Source organism: Aulonocara stuartgranti (assembly GCF_965226115.1).
Source record: "Aulonocara stuartgranti genome assembly, chromosome: 2".
In the NCBI taxonomy this organism is placed as follows: Eukaryota; Metazoa; Chordata; class Actinopteri; order Cichliformes; family Cichlidae; genus Aulonocara; species Aulonocara stuartgranti.
In genome coordinates, this window is record NC_138940.1 from 23,639,665 (window position 1) to 23,657,801 (window position 18,137).

General features: G+C 43.0%; 2 protein-coding genes across 4 annotated transcripts in view; one reads left to right on the forward strand and one right to left on the reverse strand.

Annotated features, from left to right (window-relative positions):
- tenm1 (teneurin transmembrane protein 1) overlaps positions 1-18,137 on the reverse strand; it is a 200,713-nt gene that overhangs the window by 137,661 nt on the left and 44,915 nt on the right. The window contains exon 1 of one of the 3 annotated variants that reach the window (XM_082558045.1): positions 6,369-6,435. The exons of the other annotated variants lie outside the window; for them this stretch is intronic. The gene's annotated coding sequence lies outside the window, so the exon portion shown is untranslated. Of the gene's footprint in view, positions 1-6,368; positions 6,436-18,137 lie in introns of those variants that run through there. 3 annotated transcript variants of the gene reach the window in all.
- LOC309715750 (uncharacterized protein) lies at positions 9,225-13,405 on the forward strand (the record flags this gene model as incomplete). Its single annotated transcript, XM_082549112.1, has 2 exons — positions 9,225-9,441; positions 9,635-13,405. The coding sequence occupies exon 2, from the start codon at positions 10,463-10,465 to the stop codon at positions 13,403-13,405; it is 2,943 nt and encodes a 980-aa protein (XP_082405238.1). The 5' UTR covers positions 9,225-9,441; positions 9,635-10,462.

Genomic DNA, 18,137 nt, shown 5'->3' on the forward strand with positions numbered 1-18,137 from the left:
ACACCATAACCTATACCATAAACTACCCCAGTAACATATACCATAACCAGAGGTGGAAAGTAACAAATTACATTTACTTGCGTTACTGTAATTGAGTAGTTTTTTTGTGTATTTGTACTTTTTAAAGTCATTTTTCAAGTCTGTAATTTTACTTTTACTTAAGTATATTTTTTAAAAAGTATTGTAGTTCGCTACGTTTTCAATCACACCCGTTACTGAGTAAGTTAAAAATAAAAATAAAAACATTGCGCTTCGGAAATACTGCAGGGAATGATGGGTAGTAGAACAAATTGGCGCTAAGGTCACTTTAAAGATGGAGTCTGACATCGGTGTTACGGATCCAGTGAAAAAAGAAACCCCGTCGAATTCTGCTGACCCTGAACTCGAAGAAACGGATGTGAACCCCTGGCCGTATTTAAGGGACCATTTCGGCTTCAAGTGCAAGAAAGGCAACAGCTTTATTATGCAGTGTAAGCTGTGTTTGCCCAGAGAGACAGAGTTAGCAGCTTTTAAAAATTCCACATCAAACCTGCGCAAGCATGTAGAGGTAAGTTAAATACAACTCGTACCGTTATGGTAGCAAAAAGGCTGTGTTCAAATTAATCACATTAAGTTAAGACATCTGTGAAGAACACAGATAACGTTGGTTGGTACTAGCAACTTTCTGTAATCGGGCACGTTGTTGTCCACGCAACTTACATTTTTTTTACTGGGTTGGTATATTGCAAAAAGAAAATGTGTTTACCTACATTTTTCCTGTTTGTTAATAATAATAATTTATTTTAAAAAATAGTTAAATTAAAGACAGAAGCAGCTAGTTTCTTACTTAACCCACATATGTTCATACTGCAGGCAAAAGAATAACAGAGCGCTCTCTTACCTTAGATTAGTCAAAGACAGCTGACTTCTGTTACTTATTAATTAGCACTTGCAACCTCCCGTTAACTAGCCTGTTACTGTCCAATAAAAAAAAACCCACGAGGTATATTGGTATAATTTACCAGCGGTAGCTATGTAATGCATTGATGTCTTATTAGGGACGTCAAAAAACTTTCTCTCAAACTTAACACTGGCCTGCCTGCCTCAGCTGCCTTCGAGCGTCTCTTTAGCTGTGCTGGACTACTGTTCACTGCAAAGTGAGCAAGGATGAACTCTACTAACTTTGAAAATCAACTGCTCCTCAAAATTAACAGGAAGTTCAGAGAGTAACACTCTAGCATGGATACAAAGGAACTTTAATCTAGAGGTACAGTAGGGCAGGGCCAAGTTAAAAAAATTAAAAAACATTTTTAAAGCGGCTGCCGTTCAGTTCAGTACTTGTTCTCTTATTTGACAGTTTAGAACACATTCTCATGTGAAAGAATGATATGGTTTTGTATTGAAAACACTGTGATACCTGACAGTTTGGTTTGGTGACCATTATCCATTTTCATGTATAGACTTGCAGTTTAACTGCCACTGCACTTTAATTTGTAAAGTTTTTCTTTTCACTAAAAAAGAATTACTTTGAGATTTATATCCCACTGTCTTTTTTTGCACTACTCAGAAGCGGCTGTCCTCCTGCTGATAGAAAAGTAACTATGTAACTTTTACTCTGAGTACATTTTAAATTAGCTACTTTTTACTTTTATTTGAGTACATTTTTAGACAGGTAATTTTACTTGTACTTGAGTAAAATTTCAGCAAAGTAATAGTACTTTTACTTGAGTAAAATATTTTAGTACTCTTTCCACCTCTGACCATAACCAACATGATAACTTACAAAGTGATCTGCAATGTAAACTATGCTAAAACCTACGTACACAGTAATCTGCACCATAAACTATGCCATAACATATACCATAGCTTACACTATAAATGACTCCATAACATAACCATATCATCACTATAAACCCCATAAAGCTGCACCTTACACCATAAACTATGCCACAACCTACACTGTAACCTATGCCATAACATATATCATAACCTAAACTGTAGAATATACCATAACCTACACCATAACCATGCCATAGCCTACACCTACACCTACACAGTAAACTACACAGTAAATTATACCATAACCTATACCAGGGGTCGGCAACTTGCGGCTCCTTTTAGTGCGGCTCCGCGTGGTTTGGGAAAATAAATTATTTTTTTTTAAGTAATTAGCTGAAGTGTATTTTATTTAAGTTAGTTCTTTTTTAACTTGTAGTTCTAAATTGGAAGATTATTGTGATATTGGAATATAAAAATAAAATTATATTCTATTATTTTTTTTGATCGCTCAAAATAAGCGTCACACTTGCGGAAGCCGGTGTACCCGCTGAAACGCCGTGCATTTATCAAGACTTTCAACCCCAGGTAAGACAATTCTGGATCTTCGGATCCACATTATGTCAGCAGCTCCACCGTGAACTATGTTAAACACAAACACCGCTCACGCCTCACAGACGACAGTTTACAGTCCTGCGTAAAGATGAAAGTGACTTCGTACAGCCCCGATTTGCAGACGCTGTGCGCAGAGGTTCAGGAGCAGAAGTCCCATTGTAAACATATCACGGCAGGCCCGACGATGTTTGCATGAACATGCTTTTCAGCATCTCTCTATTGACCACTTTTCACACACGGTTGCTGTACGCATACAGCCGGTGTTAAAGCTCACAGCCCGACACATACCAACACAACAGCATAGAGAGCACAGACATTAAGGCGGCGAGGTGCGATTGCGGGTGCCGCTAAGGTGCGTCCGCCTCCCCTGCAGCGGCTCTGCAGACCACGCCCCACCACACACATTAACTAGGTAAAATACATATTTAGGCAGAATATTGCAAATATCTATTTTTCATTTTTCAGCAGCATAGTGCTTTTTCCCCCCCAATTATTTTTTTAAAAGTCAGGTCAATGCTCCAAAAGCCCAAAGGCGATATAAGGCTGGCGGCTCTCAACAGTTTTTGTTTGCTACATGGATCATTTTAGTTCAGCTGGGTGTCTTTCCTTTTGTTATATTTCTTTAAGAGTTCAAAATGTGTTAATTACATAAATAAAATGTAATTTTCTCTGTAGCACTTCATGGATTTCATAAGCAACACACCTTAGTTGTTCACACAAAGCATAAATGTAAAAAAAACAATATATACAGTGTTATCTTCATTTTAGATGTCAAAAAGTATTTGCGGCTCCCAGTGTTTTCTTTTGCGTGGAAATCGCGTCCAAATGGCTCTTTGGGTGTTAAAGGTTGCTGACCCCTGACCTATACCATAAAATACCCCAGTAACATAAACCATAACCTACATGTTAACTTACAAAGTAACCTGTGTTATGGGCCAAAACGATTCCATAACTCTGCCAAAATCTACATAGTAAACGATGCCATAACATATACCATAGTACCATAGTTTACACCATAACATAACCATGTCATCATTATAAACCCCATAAAACCTACACCGAAAACTGTAGCATAACCTACACTATAGGTTACTGTGAACTGTAAACTATACCATAACCTACACCATAACCTGCGCCATAATCTGCACCATAACCTACACTGTAGCCTACATTGCAACCTATGCCATAACATCTATCATAACATAAACTATACCATAACCACTCAGCCACAAATAACTACACAGCAAACAAAGCCACAACCTAATAACCTACACTGTAAACTACGCCATAGCCTACGTACACAGTAACCTGCCCCACAAGCTATGCCATAGCATATACGCTAACCTACACAGAGACTATACCAAAACCTACACCGTAACGTACGCCAAAAACTATGCCGTAACTTAGACCATGCATTTCCAACTATTTGAAAAAAAAAAAAAGAACCTATAAAAAAAAAGACGACAGAAAAATGTTCCAGCATTTATTTGTTTCTATCGTGGATGGTACTGCATATAACACATTAGGACATGACCACATGGTAATTAACACATTAAACAGCATGCAAAAGCATGACTGCTGGTAACAGCGTTGGCCTTCTACGTTATGTCTAAATCCGTCGTAAGCATGCACATTAGAGTCTGACAGAGATTTGGAGCGTGCTCGGCTGCATGATGTCATGTGAGTTCTAAGTCTTGGTAGAAATTTGCACCAGCAAGAAAAGGGTGTGGCAAAGGTGTTTGAGACTCACAGCGGCCATTACGGTGATTAGTGAGTTCATTAATCTTTTACAAGCCTTACCATTGTCTCGCTCCATCCCCCTCACACTCTCTTCTATACATCGAGACACACGGCATCTCCCTCAACCCCAAAACAATCACAGCATGCACACAGCGTGTACATAGAGGAGGAGTTTCACCTGCACACACATGCATACACTGTATTTCCTCTGACAGTAAAACAGGAGAAAGTGCCTGGGCTTGACAGCAAACAAACCAACATTAAGAGATTCCTGGCAGGCGAAAGAGAGAGTGGTATCAAAGCTACACGAATGCACCACCAGCAATCCATTTTTTTACTGAGAGAGTGAGAGAGTATGCGCAGTGTTGTAGTAGACCTGAGCTGCTGGTAATTAGAATGGGCTCTGAGGAGAGACAGGCAGTGGAATGAATGCAAATGAATTCACTGGCTCCGGCAATGGGCTCCACAACCTCACTTTTCATATAGCACGCCTTACAGACATGAAGTTACTGGCACAAACAGAGGCAGGCTACATGGTAAACACTGAGTGACACGACTGTGGACATGCACGTGCCAACGTGTCCGCACGCAGAAACAGACGTGCACGGGTGTGTAAATAAAATGCGAATCCGCAGGCATGAAACAAATATGAACCCCACCGTGCGTGGGGAAGCACACACAGATACAAATCCACATACGCAACGCAGGCGCGCGCACACATTATACTAATCCCTACAAACAGCACAGTGTTGCTTATGAAAAGAGAAAGTGAAATTGTGCGTTCCAAGCGAACATCCCCTGCATGTCCCACAGCGGAATAAACAAACCCTTCTTAATTGGTGTCGATTTGGAACGGAGTGATGATTCATCATGCAGAACTCCCCAGTAGAGTATTGGAAACCCAATCATTTCTAATCCATATGACCTTGACAGAGGGCCACAGCTAGACCGTAACTCCTTCCACATGCATTGTGCGACAGACAAAGTCGGGGCATTGTCACCGACTTTACAACTCGTTGGGATTGTAATGCACCAAAGTCAGATCACTTCACTGATTACTCCATCTCAGCCAGCGGCAAATCTTTATGAAGCACTCAATTCTCCACAGCAGTCATAAATCAGGGCACTATAAGCTTTCCATCTCTATGATGGCACACCAGAGACACTATTTCCATACCATGCTGCTCCAGTCAATAATTCCTATTCCCAAAACATCCACCAGCGTTGCTCTGGACTTAGAGATGCTCACCAGTACCAGCGTAGCTCACCTGCAGATTCCCAGCGGTTTCCAATGCGAAACTTTGATCAGTAACTCTGCATCTTCTCTCAAGGAGAAGCAGGTCGTCTGTGAAGGGGTCCTGCTCTTTACTAACCAGTGCAGTAAATGAGCCTAATTAACACATCTCCCTTTCTATCTTAACCAGACTTCCAGGGCCAACTAGAGTCTTATTATAGAGTAGATTATGCATGTAATGTCCCCACTGAGATTAAAGTATGGAAAGCACAGAGAGAGGTCCACGCATATGTGCACTCTGCACAAGAGGACAGGTCTGTTTGAATATAGGAAGAGGAACAGGAGCAGATGGAACCAGGGGCTGCTTGGTATTCCGACTAGACGGTGTAATAGATGGTGGAGTGAGATACAGATACAACGGGAGAGCAGACGAGAGACAGAAAGAATAAGAGGAAAGAGACGTGTCTTCAGCACCACCTGCAGACTAGTCTGGTGGCCATCTTGCGGTCAATGAGGTGAGAGCGGCCGACGCCCCGGGTCAGGATTAACACAGACCAATGACAAGTCAGCACTTGCCCTCTATTGCAGCAACATCTTACCGTTCCGCTCCACCGACCGCACCTATCACACCAATCACGGCGCATGCACATGCATACGCTTTCACGTTCTTCCACCACTTTCTATCTGTCTACCTCTCTTTTGAAATCGTTCTGTCACACACACTTGTGCACGCACGCACACACACACGCACACACCAGGAGAAACTTAACAAATGTGGGAACAGATGCCCCACATCAGACTGCAGTTGCCCTCTGCTCCCTGTATGCCTCCAGAGAGACAGAGGGATACCGTTAACGAAGATAAGACCCCGCAGTCCTCTGCTGTCTTAACAGATGCCCACAGAGAACACACACACACACACACACACACGCACACACATTTCTGAGTCGTTTGTTAATGTCTATATCAATATAAAGCTTAAGAGATACAACCAGAATATCTGTAATACCTTCTTCATGCCCACCTTCCAATCACATCTCCCTCCTTTGCTGTAAACACTTCTAAGCGATCCTCCCTTATGCTTTCTTTCTTCTGGGGACGTGACTCCTTTTTATTCTGGCTGCTGTCGCCCTCTACTCACTGGTTGAACTCAAGGAGCTGCTTTGATAGGTGAAGAGGAAAACAAGATATTTAGTGACCCTCTTGTACCCAGACATTCAACCAAGGCGGAAAATAAAAACACTTCTTTGTTGAAAGCTTCAATTTTTCTTTTTAAGGTAAAGGGCTGTGCATCTCTCTCAGATACAAAATGATCGTAATATATTTATGATAATACAGGCTGCAGTTCAGTTTCACTATGTAGCCTGTTTTTGTTGTTGTTATGCTAGGAGTATATCTATTGCTGCATCTTTAGCTGTATACTGAGCAAGCACTGTATATAAAAGATGAACATACACGCTTTACCGCCGTGATTTTTAAAGTGAATCTCAGCCATAGTGTTTGGGCTGCTGCCATGTTGGTCTTTTGGACCAAGAAGTGACCAGTTTTAAGGGCAGCAAAGTGCATCAATTACCACGTAATGCCAGAAAGCTTATTTAACAAGTGCATAAATAAACCTCATGAGTGCAATGCAAAGACACAGATAAATATTAATTCAGGCTTGTAACTTATATATAACTACTAGATTTTCATTTGACAAAACTGGAGCCCAAACCTCTTGGACAGGCTGTACCTCACAGCAGGGCAGACAGTTTAATTGAAAATACTCCAAAAGGCACAAAGACATGACTCAGATTAGAGAATGAGTTGATGCCCTCAGGAAGAAGGTACAGTTTATACCAGACTGTAACTCAGATAGGTATAAGAGGAATATGATGGATGGACTGTGATGTGTTCTCTCATTTTTCCAAGATGAATTTTTCATAAGAGAGACAATACAGCGGTCCCTTGTTTATCGCGGGATTTACGTTCTAAAAATAACCCGCGATAGGTGAAATCCGCAAAGTAGCCAACTGTATTTTATTACAATTATTATGTTTTAAGCCTGTAAAACCTCTCAAAACACACTTTATAGACTTTTCTCACACAAGCATGGACATTTTCACGCTTGTCTCTCTTGTTTAAACACTTACAGTTCAAACCTTCGTAGAAAAATAAGCCCAGTATTACATAATGAAACCAAAGGCACCTGCAGGTGACGATGTTTCGTCTGCACTGTTGTGTTTGTTGGGGAAAAACTTACAAACATACAGTACAGCACTTTAGAGTCACACTGCTAGCGATCAAAGATTTATGTAAATTTGACAAGCTGAACAAATTCTGTACTTTACAGGACAGGACACGGCACGAGATCGATTGACAATGGTCTACAGCCAATCAGGACGCAGAACACAATGCGCTGCAAGGGGGGAAAAAAGCATGCAAAACTGCACCCAAAAAAATCTGCAAAACAGCGAGGCCGCAAAAGGTGAACCGCATTATAGCGAGGGACGACTGTAAAGGCTAATCTAATCAAATATACTCTAGTGGAGATGGAGCTAGAGCTAACGGTTGCTGATATACTTTATATGCCCAACCCCAAAAAGTTGAGTCGGTGTGTAAACAATATGCAGTTACAATAGAACGTAACAGCAGACAGATTTTAAATTTGATGACAGCAACACATCTGTGCATCCCTTCTCTTTTTAACTGCAGTCTGTAAACATCTGGGAACTGAAGAGACCACCCGCTGGACTTTTGAGAGAAATGTTGTCCCATACCTGTCAGGTATAGCATTCTGCCTGATCAACAGTTGTGCCTCTTTATTTTATCTTTTATTTCATCAAATAATTTCAGTTGGAAAAAGGTCCTGACTGGAGGCAGGTCAGTTCAGGACCCAGACCCTTTTACTAAAAAGCCATGTTGCTGTAATAGATGCACTGTCTGGGAGACATATGCAAGGCCTTCCCTGTAAAATAAATCATCTGGATGGGTGATGATGGTGCCTGATGGTGCCTTTCCAGATGTACAAGCTGCCAGTTCCATAGGCACTGATGTACCCACACTGATGACAACAAAGATGCAGGCTTTTGAATATTTTCAGAAGCCGACCACAGAACAGTTTTCCAGTTTGCCTCGATGTATTTTGAAGGATCTTTTGCCCAAAGAAAACAGCAGCATTTCTGAAATATGGCACCCCAACCCAACCTTTTTGAGATGAGTTGATGCCTACTGCAAAAATTATACATTTTATCAGTTAAATCTCATCTCTCATGTTAGCCCTGCGATAGACTGGCTACCTGTCCAGGGTGTAATACGCCTCTCGCCCTATGACAGCTGGGATAGGCTGCAGCCCCCACAACCCTGAATTGTAAAAGAGGAATATAAAATGGATGGATATATATTATGGCTCAATATTGAATTAATTGGTTCATTATCACATATTCATACATAAATGTACGAATGAATCGAAAATGCACATGTGAAAAAAACCCTCATGAGCTTGTGCTTGTTACTCGAGGAGCATGCTTTAAAGCCGGTGACATTTAGGGCATCTATTATATAGTGCACTCGCTGGTTGCAGGGTCAGCCAGGAGATCAGATTAAATAAACATCAGCAAGTGAGAGAGAGAGACAAACACACACGGAAGAGAAGAGGTAGCTCAAGTGGTCGATTTTTTTGTTGAACACCAATTAAATACAAGCTTTTTATGTGATCCTTGGTCACACATATAATCACTTAGCTCTCCAGACATGTGACAGACGAGGGACAGCGGAGGAAGATGTGTAGACGGATCAAGGGTTTGCGGCTGACTTTCAGGGATGAACGGATTGACATCAATCCATCATCCCTCATGTTATCTACTCTGGTATCTGTCATAGCCTGAATAGTCCCTGTAAATGACCCAGATTATTTGTTTATTTGATATTTTTCAAATAGTTAAATCCCTGAACGAATTATACCTTATAATATAGATTAAACTCTTATTTTGAAATTCGGAACGGGCAACTTCCGGGAAGGAAGATCGTACCGCAACTGCTTGCCGCAGAAAGGATTAATGAGAAGGTTATCGTTTTCCATCCATCTTAAAATTAGCATCTAGCTGGAAGGCAAACAGGTATGTTTGTGTGTTGTATTTGTTGTTTACATTTCGGACAATTTGTAAATGTATTACTTGATTGTTAATAAGTTTATGAGCGATCTAGCAGGCTGATGCTAGCACCTCCTGTGCCTTTTCTGTGAATTGATTAGCATAACAGAAACGTGGTTATATCAAGTGAATGTTTATTTGTTTTATGTTATGATTACAGCTCTTACGATGTGTCTATGGCAATTTGTGAATAAATGGGTTGGAATACCCCACCATGGTCCATCCGTAATGATCATTGAGTGCATCGTCTGAATAAAGTCCGGCTGGAATGCTACAGTAAGAGCTGATCCCCCGCATCATCCTGCTGCCATCCTGCACCACGGAACCACGAGGACGAGTCACGGAGCTGTGTTGCTATTCGTCTGGGATTGACAAGACATTTCACGGAGCAACTCAGTGCCATTCTATGGGTCTTCTAGACAGAGACTTTATAATCATCATGCAGCTGGCTTAATGGTTTGATGTGACGGTCAGAAAAGGTATGGAACATTTCATTCTAATCGACAAGGAAAGGACATTCATTCTCATCAGTGGTGGTTAAAGGGAGAGAGAAGGTCGTCAACTACTGTGGACATCTGCTGCATTAAGACACAACGGACATGAAGTAATAACAAGTGAAGTAATTTTGTTTATTGGTATTTACCACCACTACTGTATATTTATCATTCTTTCTACTGACCCAAAAGGGGGTGAAAGAGGGGCATTTAGTTCAATTTGTAACTGTACAATAGTAATGGTGTATTGATCTGTGTTTAGCATAAGAGGTTTACTTTACCACATCAGTTTGCAACAGCTAGCAGGTTGCATTTATGATTTTATACATTTCTTCTCAATGTTGTGTTGGTTATCCGCTTCTATTTCAACTTGGTTTAAAGTGCAAAGATTCTCCTCCCTCCTGTTAATGCAGCCTTTAAGTTATAGTAACCACAAGCAGCTCATTAACTAAAGCCTGCAAATTAGATAAGTAAATAACATAAACATTAAGGAAATGGAGACTCCCTCCTCACAAACAGAACTAGAGCATCAGATAGTCGACCTGCAGAATAAAATCAAAGGGCTTAAGGCGTCTCTTGAAGACACATCAGAAACTACGGAAATAGAAATTTTGGAGAAGGAAATTCAACGCAGAGAAGAAACGTTGAACAACTTACAAGGTGAACTTAAGGAAGGCCTCCGACGTTCCACTCGAACAAAAATCCCAACTCCAAAGGCGCTCGAAATGCAACAGGAGGAAGCAAGAAAAAGGGAAAGAAAGTTCATCTCAACGTACGAAAGATGGAAGATTCGAGCCCGAGAGTCAAGAGAGCAGCTCAAGTCAGACATTAGTAAAGGCGAGCTGGCATCTTTGATGGATTCTTTGGAGAAAGAGAAAGAAACTGAGTTAAACACTTACCTTGAAATACGAAGTCACATTACACCTTCTCCAGAATTAAGACGTCACGTTGACAGTTGTGAGGCAGTTACAGCCGAAATTATGAAAGTTACCTACGAGAGAATGTCAGATCTCGATGGTGATCATGATGCAGAACAAGTACATTGCCGTCTCAGGGAGCTGCTTAAGAACAGCTACGCACGCTCCATCTATGGATCCACCGCATCTAGAGTGACAAAGTCAATCCGTAGTCACAAAAGCACTACTCTAACACTCAAACAGGCGGATGCAGCAGCAGAGCTAGCTGCTAAGGAAGTCGAATTTGAAGGGTTGCTGGAAGAAGAGAGACAAATGGAGAAGATAGAGGAACAGCACAGAAAAATGGAAGTAGAAAAGCGCAGACTTGAACGCCTTCAAGCAGAAAAGAATTTGAGGGCTGCTCGGGCCAAACTGCAAGTCTACAGCCAGGTAGCCTCGCAGGAAGGCAGTCTCCATTCCTCTAATAGTTCAGTGGGAAATCATCATGTTCCCCCTGCTATCAACCCTCCAACTCCCACCGTCACAGCATCGCCACCCGACCTAAACGTGTCATCCCTTGCCCAAGCCCTACAAGACAGTATGGCTCTAAATAGACTTCCAGTTCCAGAGCCGTCTGTATTTAGTGGGGACCCCATTCAGTTCATTGAGTGGAAAACTTCATTCATGTCACTTATTGACAAAAAGGCCATCTCCCCAGCAGACAAACTTTATTACTTGAGGAAGTATGTAGGCGGCCCAGCTCGTAAAACATTAGAAGGAACTTTCTATAGGAATGACAGCGACGCTTATAAGGATGCGTGGAACAAACTGGATAACAGATATGGCCAAACCTTTATTATACAGAAAGCCTTCAGAGATAAGCTCACAGATTGGCCAAAGATCCAACCAAGAGATGCAGAAGGATTAAGAGACTTCTCAGATTTCTTAAACGCTTGCCAAGATGCAATGACACATGTGAAGAGCCTCGAAATACTGAACGACTGTGAAGAGAATAAGAAGCTAATCCTTAAACTACCAGAGTGGATAGCATCTCACTGGAACAGGAAGGTTACTGAAGCCTTAAAGGGCAATAAGGAATTCCCCAGTTTTAAGGACTTTGCCGCATTTATGGCGACAGAGGCAGAGATTGCTTGTAATCCAATCACCTCAGCTTATGCCCTCCGCAGCTCTGAGTCGAGCACTGCAAAACAAGGCAGCAGAGACCCTAAGAGGAACAAGGCAAGCGTTCTAAACACACAGACTGAGGCTGACACCGAGAGGCTCAAGCCAGTTAAAGGAAAGGAAAGGTCTCCTTGTGCCTTCTGTCAAAATAATCAACACAGACTACATGGATGTCCCAAGTTTATTGCTAAAACTCTGGAGGAGCGTCGAGATTTTGTCAGAGAACATAAGCTCTGCTATGGCTGCACCAAACCTGGACATAGTGCAAAAGACTGTCGACATCGACACTCATGCAACACGTGCAAGGGTAAACATCCCACTTGTTTACACGATGACAACTATTTAAAGAAGGAAAGAGTTCTGCCACAGGAAACCACTATCCTGAGCAATGCCGGCCAAACGGAGGCTGCTGCAACTTCAATGTCAGTGATTACTGGACAGCCAACTAACACATCAATGATTGTGCCTGTGTGGGTGTCAAAAAAGGATACAGGAACTGAGAAACTGGTTTACGCCTTGCTGGACACGCAAAGCGGCACGACGTTTGTTGACCAGGAACTGAGTGATGTATTAAAGGCAGATTCCTGTCCAGTTAAGCTGAAGTTAACTACGATGATTGGACGCGACGTGATCGTAAAGAGCCAAAGAGTCTCAGGGCTTTGTGTTCGGGGTTATCGCTCTTCCCTCCTCATCGACCTTCCTCCTGCTTATACCAAGGATTGCATACCAGTAAACAGAGCCCATATCCCAACATGCGAGACAGCTAAAAGGTGGAATCATCTCTCCAAGGTCATAGAAGAGATTCCACCTCTACAGGACTGTGAGGTTGGTTTATTGATAGGCTATAACTGCGCACGAGCAATGGCACCAAGAGACGTCATATCAGGAGGAGACGATGAGCCTTATGCAATTCATACCGACTTAGGATGGAGCATAGTTGGTGGTACGTCGACATGCCCCGACACCTCAAGTACGGCGGGACAGTGCTTCCGAGTTGCAGTCAGGGAGCTCCCACCAGTCACTCCGGCAGATGCCATTCGCATTCTAGAGTCTGACTTTAAGGATGCTAAGGAAGACGGCAAACCAGTGTCTCAGGAGGACATCCTGTTCCTGGACAAACTCAAGAACCACATCGAAAAGAACAGTCTAGGTCACTACGAGATGCCGTTGCCCTTTAAGGAGAGACCTACCTTACCTGACAACAAACAGCTTGCAGTCATACGTCTGAGCCATCTAAAGAGGAAGCTGTTAAAGGATGAAGGGTACAAAGAACAGTATATCAAGTTCATGGAGGAGGTCATAGAAAGGGGTGATGCAGAGGAAGTCCACGATGATGGGAAAGAGGGCGAAAAATGGTAAATGGTAAATGGCCTGTATTTATATAGCGCTTTACTAGTCCCTAAGGAACCCAAAGCGCTTTACATATCCAGTCATCCACCCATTCACACACACATTCACACACTGGTGATGGCAAGCTACATTGTAGCCACAGCCACCCTGGGGCGCACTGACAGAGGCGAGGCTGCCGGACACTGGCGCCACCGGGCCCTCTGACCACCACCAGTAGGCAACGGGTGAAGTGTCTTGCCCAAGAACACAACGACCGAGAAAAATGGTACATACCTCATCACGGTGTATTCCACGACAAGAAGCCAGGCAAACTGCGCGTGGTGTTCGACTGCTCTGCCAAGTACCAGGGAACCAGTTTGAATGATCATCTGCTCACTGGTCCTGACCTGATGAACAATCTCAACGGTGTACTTCTTCGCTTCCGGTTGCACTCCACTGCATTGATGTGCGACATAGAGAAAATGTTTCACCAATTTCATGTGAAGAAGTCAGACCAGGATTACCTGCGCTTCCTTTGGTGGAAGAAAGGAGATCTCGGTGCACAGCCCCAAGAATACCGTATGAGGGTGCATATCTTTGGCGCAGCCTCATCGCCTGGCTGTGCAAACTACGGATTGAAGCATTTGGCTACAGAAAATAAAGACCGGTACCCATTAGGCTCTCAGTTCATTCCGAGAAATTTCTATGTCGACGATGGAGTCACAAGTACAGACAGCTCAGAGAAGGCTATCAAGTTAGCAGAAGAAGCCAGAAAACTTTGTGCCCTGGGTGGTCTTAGGCTCCACAAGTTTGTGTCCAATGACAAAGCTGTCCTGGTAAGCATACCAGCAACTGAACGTGCATCAGACATTAAAGACCTCAACCTTGCCTTTGATAACTTACCTTCAGAGAGAGCGTTGGGTATCCAATGGCACGTCGAATCAGACTGCCTGAAGATCAGCACCAACCTTAAGGAACAGCCTGCAACACGTCGAGGCATATTGTCCATTGTTGCATCCCTGTACGATCCCTTGGGTCTCATAGCCCCCTTTTTGCTCATTGGAAAGGAAGTGCTGCAGCAGATGTGCTGCCATGGAACAGGTTGGGACGACCCTCTAACCAACGAACTTCGTCCACGGTGGGAGAAATGGAAAAACGACCTCAACAACTTGGAGAGGATAAATATACCCCGAAGTTATGCCCCGGCAGATTTCGGAAGGGTTATTAAATGTGAGTTACATCACTTCTCCGACGCAAGCACTACTGGCTATGGACAGTGTTCATATCTAAGGCTTAGCAATGAAGAAGGAGACATCCACTGTGCTTTAGTCATGGCCAAATCTCGCGTCGCCCCAACAAAGGTCACCACGATCCCAAGATTAGAGTTGACGGCTGCAGTCATCTCTGTGAAAACCAGCAATGTTTTGAAGGAAGAACTTGGATATGCGGACATTGAAGAGCATTTTTGGACCGATTCCAAGGTTGTACTAGGGTACATCAATAATGAGGCTCGACGTTTTCATACATTCGTAGCCAACCGTATCCAGAAGATACATCTCTACACGAATCAAAGGCAATGGAGATACGTCCCTACTGACCAGAATCCTGCGGATCGTGCTTCTAGAGGTTGTTTTGTCCATGAGCTAATATCATCGGACTGGTTTACCGGCCCTGCATTTCTATGGGAAAAGGGAGTTGACCTCTCAGAAGAGGTGGCTCCGGAACTGTCAGTCAGAGATCCAGAAGTTAAGGAAACACGGACTCTAAACACGGAAACTGTAGAACAAGATTCTCTTACTTATCGGCTGGCAAAGTTCTCATCCTGGACTCACGCCATCTGTGCAGTGGCTCGCATTCTTCGAAGGATCAACAAGGATAAGTCAATCGGCCTCTCTACAGTGCAGGAAAGAGAAGAAGCCGAGCGCCTCATCATCAAAGATCTGCAGAGACAAACATATTCGGAGGAAGTGCGGCTACTGAAGAAAGGTTGTCAGCTGCCACCTCATAACAAGCTACATCACCTCAACCCCTTCTTGGACAACAATGGTGTGATTAAGGTGGGAGGTCGACTCCGTGATTCAAACCTTCCTCTCTCAGTTAAACACCCTACCATCATTCCAAAGGAACATCATGTTACAAGGATGATCATAGCATACTGTCATGAAGAAGTCAAACATCAAGGCAAGGGGATGATTCTCAGTGCAATTAGGACAAGAGGTTACTGGATACCAGGAATTGGCAGGACGGTTGCATCCTATCTTCGCCGATGTGTAGTTTGTCGGAAGCTTCGGAGACGGACAGAAGAACAGAAAATGGCCGATCTCCCTCCAGAGCGAGTAAATCCATCTCCACCCTTTACCTACTGTGGAATGGATTGCTTTGGACCCTTCTATAGCAAGCAAGGACGTAGTGTGCGAAAACGATATGGTCTCCTTTTCACCTGCTTCTCCTCCAGAGCCATCCATATTGAAATGCTGGAGGATCTATCTACAGACTCATTCATAATTGGACTGCGTTGCTTCATTGCTATGCGTGGAGCCGTGCGCCAGATCAAATCTGACCAAGGCACTAACTTCCTAGGAGCCAAGAATGAACTGCAGGAAGCCCTCACGGAATTAGATGGTGATAAACTGACGAACTTCCTTTCTAAGAAGCAGTGTGACTTCATCCTAAATGCTCCTGGATCAAGTCATGTTGGTGGAGTGTGGGAGCGTCAAATTAGAACAGTCAGGAGTGTTCTCAACGCGACCCTTGGACTCTCACCTGGAAACCTACCTGATGCTTCCCTCCGAGCATTCTTCTATGAAGCAATGACGATAGTTAATAGTCGTCCTCTCACTATTGAAAACCTACATGATCCCAACAGTCTTGAGCCACTGACACCAAACCACTTACTTACCCTGAAGTCTACCATGGCCCTTCCTCCCCCCGGCAAGTTCATAAGGGAAGATATGTATGCGAGAAAGAGATGGCGCCACGTACAATATTTGGCCGAGCAGTTCTGGAGCCGTTGGCAGAAAGAGTACTTAGCCAACATTGCCTTTAGACAACGCTGGCACACCCCAAAGAGAAACCTGCAGATCGGGGATATAGTCATAATGAAGGATGAAGACTTGCCCAGAAATGAATGGAGGTTGGGAAGAGTCGTAGAGACTACAATGGACAGAGATGGACTGGTTAGGAGAGTGAAGCTCTGTCTAGGTGACAGGAAACTTGGCAAAAATGGTGAACGTCTTACTAAGCGGTCAGTGCTCAAACGGCCAGTTCAAAAACTAGTCTTATTGTTGGAAGGTGACTAGTCCATTCCTTGCATACTATGCTTCTGTTGTTTGGTCATTATTTGTATTATGAAATCATTGTGTTCTTTCTTCCTATGTTTATGAAGTTATGTTTTTGAACACTAATGATTTGGTGGGAGTGTAAATGACCCAGATTATTTGTTTATTTGATATTTTTCAAATAGTTAAATCCCTGAACGAATTATACCTTATAATATAGATTAAACTCTTATTTTGAAATTCGGAACGGGCAACTTCCGGGAAGGAAGATCGTACCGCAACTGCTTGCCGCAGAAAGGATTAATGAGAAGGTTATCGTTTTCCATCCATCTTAAAATTAGCATCTAGCTGGAAGGCAAACAGGTATGTTTGTGTGTTGTATTTGTTGTTTACATTTCGGACAATTTGTAAATGTATTACTTGATTGTTAATAAGTTTATGAGCGATCTAGCAGGCTGATGCTAGCACCTCCTGTGCCTTTTCTGTGAATTGATTAGCATAACAGAAACGTGGTTATATCAAGTGAATGTTTATTTGTTTTATGTTATGATTACAGCTCTTACGATGTGTCTATGGCAATTTGTGAATAAATGGGTTGGAATACCCCACCATGGTCCATCCGTAATGATCATTGAGTGCATCGTCTGAATAAAGTCCGGCTGGAATGCTACAGTCCCTGGTTTCCAGAATAAAATGATTAAAGACCTGTCAGTGTATTAAAAAAAACACGAGCCCTCGAGCATAAAAGACAGCAGTAGCCCAGTGACCACTGGTCCTGTGACTACGGTCACATGGTGAAAATATCTCAACAAACTATGACACCCAAGCACCTGGCTCTGCAAACCCGTCAAAAATATGCAGACGTGTCAGTGCGTAGAATGCAAATGCAAGATGAAATCATGCATAGCAGTCTGAAAATTAAAAGATAAGTCAATACACTATTACGGCGAGACAGCTACGTATGCACTTACACTTCTCCAGTTAGAAGGATGTTTACATAGCCATTAGCTAACTGCACTTTATGACTATTCAGAAACCACTTACAGGACACACACTTCCAGACACTTAGCGCTATTAGCAGCCATTATCATTCATGTATAATCATGTGGAATGATATGCAAGGGAGCCTCATCTGCAGTCACCACAGAAAACACAGGGAAAACTAAATTCTGGTGACACTTGTGCAGCCAGCGGTGGAGCACAGGGGCACAATGCAGGTTTACAAAACGCATAAATGGCAACATATTTCACGGGTGCATACATACACAACCCCACACCAACTATCACCAACTCAACAACACAGCCATAAAACCAAACAGTGGGAGAAACATTAAAAAAGTACATGTATGATTCAGCCTGCCGTGATTGTACCAGGCACAAGCAGTGAAAATGCGGCACTTGTGCCCTTCGCCTTGCCCATCTCTTTTCCTGTCCACAGCTGTGACTAAAAGGGCCACTAACCTATGACACAATAATGCACAAAA